At 36.9% G+C, this 16,726-nt stretch overlaps 1 protein-coding gene across 1 annotated transcript in view; it reads left to right on the top strand.

The window, feature by feature from the left end:
• LOC149823406 (DEA(D/H)-box RNA helicase family protein) overlaps positions 1-16,517 on the top strand; it is a 107,757-nt gene extending 91,240 nt beyond the window's left edge. The window contains exons 13-20 of the mRNA XM_090018816.1: positions 7,567-7,663; positions 8,195-8,313; positions 8,389-8,431; positions 8,567-8,668; positions 13,398-13,496; positions 13,603-13,686; positions 14,294-14,580; positions 16,098-16,517. Coding sequence (XP_089874942.1) covers positions 7,567-7,663; positions 8,195-8,313; positions 8,389-8,431; positions 8,567-8,668; positions 13,398-13,496; positions 13,603-13,686; positions 14,294-14,580; positions 16,098-16,116 — 850 coding nt within the window. The 3' untranslated portion in view covers positions 16,117-16,517. The remainder of the gene's footprint in view (positions 1-7,566; positions 7,664-8,194; positions 8,314-8,388; positions 8,432-8,566; positions 8,669-13,397; positions 13,497-13,602; positions 13,687-14,293; positions 14,581-16,097) is intronic.
• The last annotated feature ends 209 nt before the right edge of the window (positions 16,518-16,726 follow it).

Genomic DNA, 16,726 nt, shown 5'->3' with positions numbered 1-16,726 from the left:
CTCCTGGTATTGAGTGATATAATAAAGTACAACTTTAACAGAAGCATTGAGTGATATAAAGCATGAATAGTAGCCAAGGGGTTCAATCAACAATACAGACTAGATATTGAAGGAACTTTTAGTTCGGTGGTGAAAATTGTCACAGTGATAGCAATGCTACCTTTGGCATTAATTCATAAGTCGAAAGAGGAGGTATACAAGGAACAACCAGTTGGATTTTGTGAATCTACTTAATAAGTTTTTTGCAAACGTAACAAATCCATTTCTGGAAAGAGAAAAGTTTTGTTAGGACTGCCATGATCATTTCCTATTCATTAATTTAAGCAAACATGGTCTTGTGTTGTGGCTAGACTATTGCATATTGATGACATTGTCATTGCATATCATTAAACTCAAAACGAAGTAAAGAAGTTTTGCATGAAAATTTTCACATGAAAGATTTAAGAAAGCTCTAGTACTTTATTGCAATTGAAATTGATATTGATATTGATAGAAGAGAAAATGAAATGAAGTTATTACATGAAAGGCTGTCACATTGGTGCAGGTGAGTGCGGGTGTGAAAGGTTCTACACCACAATTTCAAAAAACTTGGATGCAATATGTTTGGCCAATTTTACCCCATGAATGCATTCAGCATGGTCAATTTACTAGGAAATGCACTTTGGATTGGGTGGTTTCAATGTAAAAACATGATTTTCTTAATATTGAAATTTTGAAGAATTTTAGACTGCTAAATTTTGTGGCCATTGGAAAATCTGCTTATACAATACAATCGGGAAATCTAAAACATGTTTTTGACTAAGGAAACTATATAGATCATATTCGTAGTAGTTGATTCAGAAAAAACCAAGAAATTGAACAGGTGGTTTGTACTAGAGAGTACTTTGTAAAGAACTAAAGAGCCTTCAATCATGAACCGAAATGTTCACTAATATCAAAGTGGACAAACACAAAAGTGTTCTAAGGAACACACTCACAAAACCCACAAAGTGGTACACACGAGAAGGCTCACAATATAAAAATAATATTTTATTAATTCTCATAAGTATGCAAAAAGCATACTTTACAAAGGGGGAAGGCCCCTATTTATATACACAAGAGGGAGAGAAGAGAGGGCAAAAAGAGATAGAGAGAGAGACCTCTCTAGCCGTGGACTACATCCAATGACTAGATTTCTACCCGTTATATCTTGTCTAACGGCTAGAAATTTAGTTGTTGGGCTTGGTCAACTTAGGTTGACTAAGTTCAAACAAAAACAAAAAATAAAAGACAGAAGAAAAAAGATAATATATATTTATTTATTTATATACATAAGTATACATATATGTACATATATACATATATAATATTGTATATACATATATATTTATACACATTTTAACACTCTCCCTCAAACTTACATTTTAATGACCGAAAGTTTGCCTAAAAGGAAGTAGAACTTAGGAGCTGAGAGAGGTTTGGTGAATTAATCTACCAGCTAGTACTCTAATGTAACATAAGGCAAATCAATTACCCCTTGAAGATATTTCGCCTTTACATAATGACAATCCATCTCGATATGTTTGGTTCTTTCGTGAAAAGTGTGGTTGATGGCAATGTAGATAGCACTCTTGTTGTCGTTGCACATCTTTGAAGTTTTTTGAATTTCGATTCCCATATAAGCTAGTAATATTCTCAGCCAAACCACCTCCATTGTGGTAATGGCCATGACCCGATACTTAGCTTTAATTTAGGAAAGCGAGACCTGTTACTTTTTGCACCTTTACGAGATTAAAGATTCCCCTAAGAAAACAGAGAAATCTGTGGCTGAGTGCCTATTATTGGGATCCCCTCCCCAATCTGCATTAGTATATGCAAGTAAATCTAATGCAGACAAAGAAGACTTGAACATGCCTTTAGAAATAGAATTTTTAAGATATCTAATAATACGCAAGACAGCTCCCATGTGACCATATATGAGAGTGTGCTAAAATTGACTACCTGTGTGTATATTGTGTACTATATCAGGTCTTGTAATTGTCAAGTAAGAAAGAGCTCTGACAAGCTGCCGATAAGGGGTTGAATCATCTAAAAACTCCCCAGCATCAATTTTGATTTTGACATTTGTCACTTCGGGTATCAACCCTTTTGTCATCCGTGATACCAGACCTGGGAATAATATCAAAAGCAAACTTAGACGAAGATAATAAATACCCTCTTGGCGAATAAGCAACCTTTATACCTAAAAAATATATAAAAAAAAACAAATCAATAATTTCAAATTTAGTTTTAAGGATCTTTTTAATATTTTGAACTCCTTGTTTGTCACTTTTAGTGATTATCATATGATCGACATAGAGGAGCAAAATGAAAGGACCTCCACTTGAATCTTTAACAAACAAAGTAGTGTTAGTCAAACAAGATCTAAAGCAAGCATAACTTTGTTAAATCTATCATACCAAGCTTTTGGTGCTTGTTTCAAATCATTCATTCTCTTGTTTCCCAAAGTGAGGTCGTCTATAAGCACGAGTGTAGGATCACAGCTTAGAAACGGCCAAAATGGATTCATCTTCATTCTTGGAGACACGTCTCTTTACCAAGACATGATATTGGCATGTCCCATCCTCTATTCTTTCCATTTTTTCCCATAAGTAGCTATAACTTTGGTCTTTTCTCCATACAAAAGAGGAACTTTCTTTTCGTTCTCCACTTTGGTAAGGACTAGTTTAGACGCCGGATCAGAACCATCCACTAAACCCACAACCTTTTTCCCCATATATGGTGCTTCATAATTGAAGACCATGTTACTGTAATGAGATGGTGATCTTCCACGAATGCTCTTGGATCACTCAAAAGGAAGTGTCTAAAAGACACTTTCAAGCAAAGCCCACAAAAGGGTAAAAATGAAAAAACACATAAATAACACACTTTTATTTATGTAAGAAAATGCTTAAAAAGCATTACAAGAAGTGGTTTTACAAGAGGGGGCTGAACCCCTATTTATACAAGAGCAATGGGGAGAGCTCATAAGGAGCTCTCCCTTCTAGTCGTTGGACTAGTCCAACGGCTAGAAATCTAGCCGTTGGACTAGTTCCAACGACTAGATTGCTTGGTCAAGTTCCAACTGGAACTTGACCAAAGCCCATTATCTAGTTCTAAGTGAACTAGATAATGTAAATAACATAAAAAAATAAAAAGAAATAAAAGAAATAAAAATATATATATATATATATATATATTATTGTATTATGTATATGTTACATTTTAACAATTACATAGTTGACATCGTTAAGTTTAAAGGGCATGATGGTGACACTTTCTTTGTCATCCATTTTTACAATGGAAAAGAGGATAGAGAGAAAGAAAGAGATCGGAAGACAGTGAAATAGATCTAGCAGAGGAAGAACAAAAGCACTTGAACCAACAAACTCAACGAGTACTTCTAACGAACCAAGCCAATCTTCAAGAGAGTGGCGCACGATCACACGAACTCTTTGAAGTGAGTCACCAAATGAGCAAACACCACACCAAGCTCTGATACCATGTAACCAACCAAGGAGCCTTCAATCACAAACTGAAATGTCCACCAATATCAAAGTGGACAATCACAAAAGTGCTCTTCTAAGGAACACACTCACAAAACCTAGAAAGGGTACACACAAGAAGGCTCACAATATAAAAATAAACCTTTTATTAATTCTCACAAGTATGCAAAAAACATACTTGACAAAGGAGGGAAGACCCCCATTTATATACAGAAGAGGGAGAGAAGGGAGGGCCAAAAGAGCTAGAGAGAGTGACCTCTCTAGCCTTATGTATAATATTGTATATACATAAAAATATATATATATATATATACATATATGCATTTTAACATACGGTGTACTGGTGGGTAGCAAATCTTTTCCATATATACATATGTGTGTGTGTTCGTGTGTGCATATGTGTGCACGTGTGTGTAAATGATTATATATGTGTGTGTGGCACACATTAATCCAATATCATTTACAATTTTAGAATTATAAGTTTTTCAAGTTTTTTTCTAAACTTGGACAAATTTGAACTGGGTGAAAGTTGGCAAAGCCTACAATTGGACCAAAATGGTCATGTGTTGGGTTGACCACACCTGTGTTGCACCATGTGGACAGGTGCTTTGGGGGTGTAAAAGCTTCCATGTTACATAGAGCAAAAGTGTGCCATGAATTTGCTGCGTGAATTCAATATTGCTAACCACAAGCCTATGGAAACTCCTGGTTCTGTGAATAAAGATTTGTTTTGAAGCGAAGGGGAGTTGTTAGATGAACCAAAGAAGTATAGAACCGTGGCTGGAGCACTTCAATACTTCAATATAACTCAGCCAAACATATCTTATGTAGTGAACCGGTGTGCCAATTGATGTATTTCAGTGCAAAGTTGTTAGTCGAGGAAGCGGGTGCGGGAAGGGATTCGGGAAGCGGAAGCGGGAAGCGAGGCACTTCTAAAATTTTAGTTAGCGGGAAACACAAAATAACTTTGAAGCTATCCGTGAATCGTCTCGAAAGCGAGAAGAGAATCGAACTAGGAGCGACCTGGGAATCGAACCAGAAGGGAAAACAGATTCGAAGAGGGAAGCAAATAAGAATTAAACAACCGAAAATGTAATTATATGTTTTTTGGGGCTTTCGGTAACACTGTTTCAGTGCCATGATATGATGCCCTAAAGAATGAGATATGTAAATGGCTTGATTTCCCATGGCCTTGTATATCACGAAAATAAACATACACGATAGGATATTAGAGTGCTGATTAGGCAGGGGATCCAAATACCATAAAATCATTGTTAACATATTATATATTTTGGGAAATAATTTAATTACCTGAAAAAGCCGAAAGCAAAATACTGTGGCACACTCAAGTACTGAAGCTGCGTATAAAGTGTTTGCTGGAATTTCAAAGCCTCATTAATATTTTAGGACAGGAGGTTGATAGGTGTGCCACCTATTGCAATAATCGAAGTGACTTGACATTAACGCCAAATCCAGTTTGTGATGATAAATCTAAGCACTTCCAGATGGATTATTGCTTTTTGAGGGAAAGGATTGAATATAAATAAATAGAAGCTTAGTTCATTAATTATGAGTTGCAAATAGCTGATATTTTAGTAAAAGGTTGTCAAATGCTAGACATCTCTTTCTTAAAGACAAATTATACATGTTTAAGCACCAACACCAGCACTAACACCAATGTGACATAGCATATTGCATACTTGGCAGATATGTATGTTCTTGAGTTCCATCTTTAAGTCTTTTGGAGAAGGTGCAATTGGTGAACAAAATTGACCATCTGTGTGGGTGGCTGGTAGGGATTGCCGCCAAGTCTGTCCCTTAGTTGCACTTGTAATTGCAGCTTTTGCTGCAAGAATGATCATGGTGATGGCTGGGTAGGTTGCTGCAGGTGTGACTGCAGCCCCGATTGTAGTTTTGTGGTTGGTGGTGGTTAGTCATTGGTGCACTAAGTCAGCATTATAGCTCTAGTTGTGCACATCGTCATCCCCTTATGATGTAGGAGACTCCCCTTGGATTGTTGGGTTTGTCACGGAGGAAAGAATGGCCCTCTACTAGGAGGGAAATTATCACTTTCCTAATTTGGGCAAAACACTGTACTGGTGCCATTTTACTTTCGGACCCAACCTACCTGGCTAATAGCATTGTGGAGGTGAGAATTAGACAGAAACCTGCTGATCTATCTATCAATTTTATGATCCGTTAACGTTGACAGGGGTCAAAAGCATCCGATGTTAACTATGCACTTTTTTGCCATTGACTATTAGTTAATTATATATTTTTGAGATGTTTTAGACTTTTAGTTTGTAGTTTACAATCTATTACTTTATATGTAGAGCATTTAGTAAAATGTAATATAACTGAGCACTTTTCTATGTGTGTGTGTAGTCACGGAATTATTGAGCTAGAATTAATAGGTTTAAGCTTTATTGACTCAATATGACCACATAGATGTGTTCAACATGGTTTGTTTGCTAAGGATCAAACCTTGGATCGTGTTATTTCAATATAAAAATATGATTTTTTGAATCATGAAATTTTAGTGCATTGGGGGGCCATTGGTTTTTGAAGCCCTTAAATGCCACAGTCACATGATTCAAGAGATGGTCCTTATAAAAGCAAGCATGTAGATCACAACCTTATGGTTAGATTTAAGAGAGAAGCATAAAAATCCATAAAAATAGCGGTTCACACAGTAGTTCTCGTATTCTAGTGACTATATATACACACACACACACACGGAGAGAGAGAGAGAGAGAGAGAGAGAGAGAGAGAGAGAGAGAGAGAGAGAGAGTAATGCTACGATGCTCAAGGAGTACCTCTACACCGACCAAGTAGAAACCATACATGTAGGTTGCAACTTCTCAATCAAGCTTTATAGATTATTCAGCACAGTTTATTTGATGAGAATCATCCCTTGGATGATGTTTTTTAGATACAAAATTAAGATTTTTTAAATCATGACTTTTTTATTCATTGTGGGGCGTTTATTTTTGAATATCTTAAAAAGCCTACATGCATGTCACAATCACAAGATCCAAAACCTTTTTTCTACTAAAAAAATGCATGGAGATCATATCTATGTTGTCTAATCAATACAAAAAGTTATGAAATTTGAAAAATTAAAGCTTCTATTAGATGGGAGTAGGTGCTCCCAGAGCACCTTATATATATATGTATGAGATGGGGGACGGTCCTCTCACTAAATTCTCCACCCATCTGTCCTCACCTTTAAAAATTATATGTAGATGTGTTTTTCGAAAAATCTGACAGTTTGAATGTGATCTCCATGGTCGAAAACCTATGGACCAACTTTTGGATCAAGTCTTGATGTATCAATGGGATTTTATAAGGATCTAAAAACCAATGATTTTGAAATTTAAAATCCTACCTACACAACAAGAAAGTTTGATCCAAGAGTTTGTTTGTAGGTTTTCAATCATGGCGATCACATCCATATGGTAGGATTTACCGAAAAGCATATCTACATGCAATTTTTGAAGGTGGGGGACTGGTGGGTGGACCATCCCCCTTCTCATATTCATATATATATAGAGATAAATGGGTACGTGCTAAATGGGATTATATGCTCTTTCGGCTTTTTCTTTCGCACTTCCGACCCCATAAATGTGTTGGGCATGGTCGATTTACGAGGAATCCACACCTGGATCATGTGTTTTCAATGAAAAAATGATATTTGGAGCCTCGAAAATTTACAAAGATTTTGGGCTGTTGATTTTTTGAACGTTATAAAAACACACCCATTTTTTGGAATCAAACACTTCAAGAGCTGATCCTTGTAAAATCAAGTACATAGATCACATCTATTCGGTGATAATTTAAAAATAAAATGAAAAACCCCCTGAAAAACTCATTTAGCACGTTTGATTTAGCATATTTCACTTAGCACTTACCCGTATATATAATATATATATATATATATATATATATATATATAGGAGAGAGAGAGAGTGAGTCTTTTTACTAGTCCAATGCTATATGTTTCACTTTTTCCTCATTGCGTCTTGATGTGTTTGTTGTGCAGTTATGTTCATAGAGTCGGACGTACTGCGAGAGCGGGGAGAAGTGGGCATGCTGTGACTTTTGTAACTGAAGGAGATCGATCTTTCTTGAAGGGCATTGTGAGCACCATAAATTTCTTTTCTTTTGTTTCTTTCTTATTAAACTGCACCTAAGTTGTTATGCAATAAATCTTGAATTATTTCTTTTCCAGTTCTTGTGGTTTCTACCTGCACATGAGGCTGTTCTATATGAAAGTCAATCGGAACAAACTTTTTCAATGTTGGGTAGTTTTCACTATTCCTTTGGCCTGCAGATGTTTGCTCTTTGTGTGTGTGTGCGTGTGTGCAAGTTTGCTATGTATGTGTGTTGATGCATCTGTATGCACATGTGTGTGTTTGTGTTCAGATAGATGCTTTATGTGCTAGTGTTATTAAACAAAGAACTTACACCATGATAGAGGATTAAAAGGGATTTGGATGTGTTTGCTGGATCTAAAATACTACAACCACTCTTTCTACACCCATAATTGTAAAAGAGGTACAGATGCATGAAAAGTTCCCCTTTCAATGAACATGGTCTGCATGTGTTATTCTGCATATAATCTTGCCAACTTTGAAGAGTAACATTTTCCTGTTTGCAATTTTTAACAGGCCAAGAGGGCTGGTTCCAGGCTTTTAAGTCGAACAGTAGCAGAGACATCTGTTGTTAAGTGGTGCAACTGGATTGAGCAGATGGAAGATGAAGTAGCTGAAATTCTTCAGGAAGAAAGGTTGTGGAAAAGCTTTCTTTGATGAGATATCCTATAATGTGTTATGATAACTTGGTTGCTAATTTTCTCATGTAGGGAAGAGAAGGCACTAAGGATAACTGAAATAGAAGCAACTAAGGTAACAAACTTCTATGGGTAGGCATTTTTGTTTTTGATGTAACTACAATCGGCGTTTTGCTTGGATACTATGTCAACTTATATAAACTATTGAAAAGAGTGTTGATTCTAAGACTTCCTTAATTGAAATGGCCAGGCGGAAAATATGATTCAGCATAAAAGTGAAATCTTTTCACGTCCCAGAAAAACCTGGTTTGTGACAGAAAAGGATAAGAGGCTTGCAGCTAAAGCTGCAAAGGTATGTGTTCTTATTGGCTACATTGACAGATTACTATGATTGTTTATCACAAAAGTTCTGAATTAACTGAAACTTCATTTTCTCATATTTGGTATTAGTGGATTATATAGGTGAGGTATACTGGGATTGAACTTGATAAACCCGTGGAATGGGTCAGATATGGAACCTAAACCCTTCTTGAAAACATGATTCTTATGCTTGACCCGGGTGGTTCTATGCAATTTGTACTCGAACCAGCCCAAACCTGGACCAGATTTGTATCCAAACCTGGTTTGTTTGCTGGGGATTGCACCTTTAATTGTGTGCGTTTTTTCTTACATAAGAACATGAATCTGATAATTGTTGTGTTCTCTGTTACTGTTCTTCCCATCCGATCTGACAAAGGTAAAGATCAGATTTGAATCTGATAAGTGTTATCAAATAAAACAAAAATACTGCTCAGATTATGTCTTTTGATGGTGTGCTTCATATTTCAGAGCAATATTGCTAACATGAACACATTGATCACGTTATAAGAGTTTGCAGCAGTAAAAAAAATGCCTGTCTGGAACTCGCCTGTCCGTGAATCTGATCAGATCTTTTCCCTTGCGTTGTTTTTGTTATCTGGCAGCAAACATGTATCCTTCTTTACCTGTTAATTCCTCCTTCAACAACTCGTTCCCGAACTGATGGCTTCCAATTTTCTGATCTGAAACCGCCAAATCACTCCTTTCGTTGAAAGATTTAATGGGGCACCTAGATGATACCGATTCTATCCTGCCTGAATTCATTATAGAGACGAAAGGTGAAGGAGTGCTAGCACAATTTCCACTCCTAATCCAGCTCGTCGCTGCTGGATAAAGCAAGATAAAATGTTGGCTGCCAGTTTGTTATGTACGCTTTCGTAGGGGATTCTCCTTGATCTTGATGAATGGCTGTCAGCCAAAGATCTATGGGACAAACTACGTCAGTCCTATTCTCAAGCATCAGAGTCCAGAGCCATGCAAATGAAGGATAAATTCCAAAATACTAAGAGAAATGATGCTTCAATCATGGAATACCTGAATAAGATGAAGCAGATTGTTGATGAGTTGGTGCTGATTGGTAGGACCATCTCAAAAGATTATTATGTTTGACAGATCTTAGCAGGTTTGGGGCCGGAATATGTGATGCTGGTTGTTAACCTGCAATATCAGTCAAGTTTGCTTTCCTATAACAAACTTCGAGCCACACTGTTGCATTTTGAATCAACACGTACAAAAGGTAAAAAGGGAGCAGCATGATGCAAATCATGAAGTATTGAACATGAGTTTGAATGCTGGTCGTGGAAGGAATTGGCTGAATAATGAAAGGGGAGGAAGAAATAACTGGGCAGGAGGGAGAGGCATGCTCCCTCTCCCGCAGAACGCAGCACAAGGTGCACCTCAAGCTGCTGATCAAAACACTAACCAGCAAAGGAATGGAGTGCAATATCAATTTGTAAGAACGGAGGGCTTACTGCTGATAGCTGCTGGGATTTATCAGCATATGGGGTTGTGGCCAGTGCTAAGAAAGTGGATTATGATGTCAACTACGTCCAAGCACTACGTCCAAGCACTACGTCCAAGCACAAAAGGATCGTATGCAGAAAGGGCAACAAAATAGCAAAATACTGGCAGCAACCTTTGAAGATTTGAAGTTAGACCAGTGTTATTAAAAACGTGGCTTGAGGCACAAAAGGTGTGCCTTGCCTTGAGGCGAGGCCCTCTGCGCCTCAAGGCACCAGCCTGAGGTGTGAAGAAGAAGATAAAGATCTGCCTCGCCTCAGTTTTTGGTGGAGTGCCTTGGTACACCTCAATGCTTTTCACAACACTGAGTTAGCCCAACACACTCGTCAAGGTGAATGGTACATTGATTCGGGAGCCAGTAAACATGTCACTGGGAATGCAAGTATGATATCTAATCTCAAAACTGTTGCCAATCAGCATGGTAAAATTGTAATGAAGTAGAGAGATTGTCCACACGCCCTTAAAAGAGTACAAACACAAGCCATTAAGGGTACACAATCACAAGCCACTAAGGGAGCGTTTGAATCACCGTTCATGCCCGTCTGCAGGACATGACAAGTGCGGGCCCCACGTGCCCAAGTAAACATGGAACACGCGGACACAATATTGGTGCATTTCGCGGACGGTTATTTGATGTCTGTCTTTGTTCCGTGTCCCCCCCCAGTGAAGAACAGACACTCGAAAAAAAATTCATTTTTGTGGGGGCGTGTGGACAAGCCAGTGCTTCATGTCTTGTTCGCGGACGTCCGAGCCATGTTGATTACTCTCTATTTATTTGAGTCGGAGCCAATGGCATAACTTTAATGTTGATATATGTTTATAACTAGTACCTGCTTGAATCATATAAAACAGTTGAAAAGGTGTGTGCAGGGAACGTTTCAAGTGAAAGATCTGGAGGAATTGAAATATTTTTTAGGATTGGAAGTGGATAGAAATGAACAGAGAATGTTTTTGTCACAGCAAAAATATGTCGTGCATTTGTTAAATAAGACTGGAATAAAAGATTGTCGTCTGTTTTCTGCCCGTGTACATTTTAATCAAAGGTTGAGAGCAAATAAAGGGAGAAATTATAAAGACCCAAGAACATATAGGAGCATAGTAGGGGCTCTGTAATATTTTACTTTTACTCTCACAAACATTTCATATGCAGTTAACCACATTTCACATTTTATGCATGACCCAAGAGAGGAACACATGGAAGCAGTATGAAAAGAGGCATGATAATCCTTTAATTATTGTTGGCTATAGTGATGCAGATTGGGCTGGAGATCCAGACGTGCGAAGGTCCATATCTGGCTTTTGTGTTTTTCTCGAAAGAAACCTTGTATCCTAGAATAGCAAAAAACAACAAACTATAGCAAGGTCGAGTACTGAAGCATATTACATATCTTCCTCTTGGCTTCTGAAATAACTTGGATCAGTCATTTACATTTTGTGCTGAACTAGAACATCAATCAGTGCAGCATTTATTATGATAATCAAAGTGTCATCAAAATTTCATTGATGATCAAGAGATAGTTGCTCGGTTTGTAGGCTTAGAAAATTAACAGATATTTTTACTAACGGGCTTACCAAGGTGCAGTTTTTGTTCCTTAAAGGCAAGCTGTTCATGATTAGAAAGACATATACAGCTTGAGGGAGGTTGTCAGGAATAATATATTGATGTCTCACTGGTATGGATATGTTTGTAGTTTTATTGTTTTAGTTGTATTCTATTGTAAGAAGGGTTTTTGGTAAAATACCAAAACCCTATGTAGCCCTAGCGATATAAATACATGGGAATGTACAGCCGACCCATCTAAGCAATCCAATAGTGGGTGCCGGTTTATACTGATCTTTATCTTCTTTCTCCTTTCTCTTGTGCTTAATCACAAGTCAGGTTTTCTTCTCTTTCCACAATCTTTTGTATACCTGCTTATGTCTCCCTCAAAGTCTTCATTGGCTTATTCTTTTCATTGTTCCTTTAACTCATATTGTGCCAACCTTTGTTGCTGCTATTGCAACATGCTTCAATGTAGATCTAAACATTCCTATATGACATTCCTTTTCTTTTCTAAATATTCTAGGTGGCTTTTAATGTATTTGTTCATATGCCTACCCTTTTTATTATCCCACAAATCCACCTCAGCGTGCACATCTCAACTACACACTCGTTTTCCTTTTGCTCTTTAATTGCTCAACATTTGACTAATCTTATTGTAGTCTTGTAGAAAATAATCTTTCTATTGAAAAGAAACTTGCTTATGACATAATACCCTACTAATTGGTCTCCACTTTATTCATTTATCCACTCTTTTTGGGGATGTCTTCGTCAGATCTATCTGTTTCGTCCACATAGGGCCTAAATGCTGAAGTGTATTGATTTATCGTACTTTACCATAAGAATATCTTCTTCAATAGCCCTCCCACTGAACAAGCCAGATGCGTGCGCGTGCACACATACAGAGTTATGCTCACACAATCTCCCTGTATATGCTTTTTGAATGCCTCTCCATTTTAATGTTTTATGTTTTTTCCATTTAAACACTTTTGCTTCTTTTTTTACATTATATGGTTCATTTGTTTCTCTCTCTTTCCAGTTCCTTTGTCTCTTTAATGCCATTTATATTTGCCAAGCTTTATCTCCTGATTCAAATATTGTTTACCTTTTGTAGATGATCTTGTATGTTTTCATGATTGTGTGCACCTCTAAAATCTTAGTACTTTTTTAAACTAAAAGTTTCCTTTGTTAAATTATATAGTTTATATTTATATAAATATATATATTTTTATATGTAATAGGTCATGCCTTCTAGAGGCATTTTTGTCTTTTTCATTGATGTAATAGGCTCTGCCCATTAGGGGCAGTTTTTGTACTTTTCTCTTTTTTATTTTATTTTATTTCTTGTAGCCATTGGGACTAGGCCAACTGCTAGTTAGACTAACTCTCTTGCCTCCTCTTACTTGTATATGTATGGGATCTCTCCCATATTTTTAGTATGCTTCTCTTAAGCATTTTTCATATGAATAAATAATATATTTTTTTTTATATTTTTGAGTGCTTTTGTATGTTTTGTGAGCTATTGTGAAGTGTGCCCTTCTGGCCTTGTGTTTTCCCATTAGAGGCTTGTGTGTTGCCTTTGTGGTTTTGTGCTTTTGTGCTCTTATGAGCATTGTGATTGTTCTTGTATTTTGGGTTTTGTTACATCCTTTTCCTAATACAGGCTTCCAAAGAGAATGCTTTTGGTAGTGCAAATGCTACTGTGAGTGTCCAGCAATCAGATGACCAGAAGATGAAGGAGAAGAAACGACATGAACGAGAGGTGTCCTTACTCTCTCTTCCGCTGGTTATTTACCTTGTGATAAATAGTCCTTTCATGCAAATAGGTTGAATGTCTTATATTCTTGTATTTTGATCTTGTTTGACAGAAAAATATGCCACGGAAGAAACGGAGAAGATTAGAAGCAGCTCAAGAGACTTCCGATGATGGACATGAAATAAATGATTTTGAGGTGATACATATCTCTATTTAAGACATTCTACATATGCATCATGCAAAATGTGATGTAACTTTTATTTCTAGACTGTACCTTGAGATATTTAAGAGGGTACTTGTACTGATTTCTGCTATGCCTATCTGATTGACGATCAAAATAAAATTAGAGATGGCTACTCATGTTGAAGTTTGCAGAAACCCTATGAAACTCCCGTTTATTACCATATAATGGTGCATACAGGGCTTGAACTAGGTGGTGTTCTCATCTGATTCATGCATTTGATTGGGTATCACTTTACTTCTGTAGCTCATTTCTTAATCATATCGAGCACTGGAAACTCTTCAGGCTAACTCTTCTAGATTTTATGCCATGGACATAGCGTGATCTTTTGTCTCACGGGTGAGATTGTGTCAGGAGATTCATATGTTACCTGTTTTGTCTTTTGCATTAAGATTATATTAGGGTTGAGTTCTTCTCTTGCTGTTCATCATATAACTGTCTTAAGTATTTATTTATCCTCCTTTTAGTTCATTCACCTGTATGGTGGTTCTAACTGTTGCTTCCTCAGAGACCTTTTACCATGTGAACCTTGTATTTATGATCATGATAAATGTTATTGCAGGATGCCAGAAATAAGAAAAGATTAGGTGTGGGTAACTTTCTTGTTGACTTGGGTTATCGACGTGCTAAATCAGTGAAGGCCTCTGAGAAAGCAAAACATGCTGGTAAAATTGTGAAAACTACAAGCAAGGAACTGAAGAAAGCTTCTTGTAGAAGGAAAAGTAGGAAAGAGGAGATGAAAGAACTATTCCAAAGTGAGATGAGTTTGAAAAAGCAGGATTTGAAGACAAATTTGCATGGAGGTGTCAGAAAGAAAAGCTCAAAGAATTCATTCAAGAGCAAATCAAGGTAGGGTTACATCAGAGTCTCAATCATTTATTTGGTATATTTTATTTTTGACGCTTCTCTTAGTGAACATGGGACGTAATGCCACAGGCTAATTTTTAGTTTTTATTCTGGTGTGCATTCTAGAAATTTCATTGGCTTTGACAGCATGTTTTCAAATGGTGGCCAACATTATGTGGGTTGATTTACTGATTTGGTTTGATTTTCTTTTCATTCTCTTTTTATACTTCTTTTACATAGCATATAGAAAAAATGTTTTACTCATGGAAACAATGAAATCCAAAATCTGCTTTTGATCCTTGTGGAAGCTGCTATATTTTTATAGATTAGAACAAATTATGTTCCTCTTTGCTTGTTAAGTGGAATGTCCATTCTGTTCCTATGTGTTGATCACTTACATTTAAGTATTAATTTGATTCAGGCAAAATATTACTAAATGAATATTATGATATCGGTTATATATATTACAGTTTTTTCTTGTTTTGATGTGCAGTTGTTTAAAACATGATATAACCGATCTCAGCATGTGAAGAAATATAGATCAAATGACAATTTTGCCCACTTTAGACAAGTAGGTGAACTTTAATTATATCAGCATCTATGCATGACATGTGCATGTGCGCGTGTCTGTGTTCATTCTAGGGAAAATATGCATTTTATCGAGTTGTACAACCCCATCTCTCAGCACATTAATGCCAAGGAATCCAAGGTTCAGTAGGTCATGCGTAATCAGTTTTGGCTCCAGGTGATTCAGGAAACACAATGAAACATGTTTGAATATTCATAGCCAAGGAAATCTTTTGGTGACATCATCTCCTGTTATTGGGCTTCACAAAATTTCCATACATTGGCAATTCAATAGAATTTGTTGACATATAACTTGATGGCATAGGTGATAGAAGATCAAGTTGTCTCTCATGCTAATGTTCCTCCATTTCCCCTGGCTTGAGTAGTAAATGTCCTTGGAGATATTGGTGTCTTATTTATCATCATCATCATGCCTCATCATATACATGAAGTTCTTGCCAACTTTGGCTGCTTGAGAAATCAGTAATTTTTAAAGACAAACGAATGACTTCCATAGTCTACTGGATCATTTGTTTATACATAATGGCAGGTGGGACTTGGTAGCTCTTTTGTGGAGGAACAACTAACTCATTTCTTGCTGATTACATAGGTGCACATGATGATGAACCTTCATCCATCTTTCAGAAAACAATGATGTGGTACCTACACGGTGTTGTTTCCCTGTACAAACCCTTGGAAATGTCATTTTTTTACTCGATTTTTGTTGTCTGGCTCCAACTGAGTCCCACATGTTAATCTGGTCGAGTGGGTCTGCTGTAATCTAGTTGTTTGTCACCTCTTTAACATTTTATTGACTTGCAAATTTGTTGATTTTTTTTTGTAGTCATCAGATTTGTTTATTTGATCATACCTTTTTCATACTAGTTTATTTTTATCTAGCTTTCCACGTAAATTTATCAAGAATTCTCAGAGATATGGATGGTTTTTCTCAGGTACAAGCGTCAAAAGTAGAATGAAACTGCCTGAATCATATTACAAATACAGGCAGCCACTAGTGTGACAGAAGATGATTGATGATTTCATCACATCCTGGTCCGAGTGGCTGGTCTTTTCCTGCTTGATTTTCTTTTGGCCTCAGATGCTGCCTGTGCTACATCCCTGTGAGCGGGGTTCACTTCTCCAAGTTTAGAATGCACTGCCAATTCTTCAGGCGAAGTATTTTGGTTTGCACAACCTCTGGGTTTTGTTGTTTCCAGCAGCGGTTGTATTTGCAAAGCTTCAACATTAAGAAAGGCAGCATGATGTTTTCTAGCAGAAGCTCTGTTGATTGACTACCTGAAAGCTTTGCCTTTTGGGTTTTTGATCCATTCGTGAATAATAAGCAAAAACTCTGTTTGGTTGGCTCTGAAAAATTAATATCTTCTGGGTTTTGGTGTTTCCAGCAGTGGTTGTATTTTTTTTGATAGGCATGCTGGGGTTAGTCAGATGTTTTCTAGCAGAAGCTGTGTTGATTGACTACCTGAAAGCTTCGCCTTTTGGGATTTTGAACCATTCGCAAAGGATAAGCATAAAACTCTTTTTTGGTTGGCTCTGAAAATTAAGATTTGGGAATATGTCCACA

This window comes from Nuphar pumila, chromosome 10, assembly GCF_984573655.1.
Source record: "Nuphar pumila chromosome 10, dmNupPumi1.hap1.1, whole genome shotgun sequence".
NCBI lineage: Eukaryota > Viridiplantae > Streptophyta > Magnoliopsida > Nymphaeales > Nymphaeaceae > Nuphar > Nuphar pumila.
This window is presented reverse-complemented; position numbering and strand designations above follow the sequence as displayed.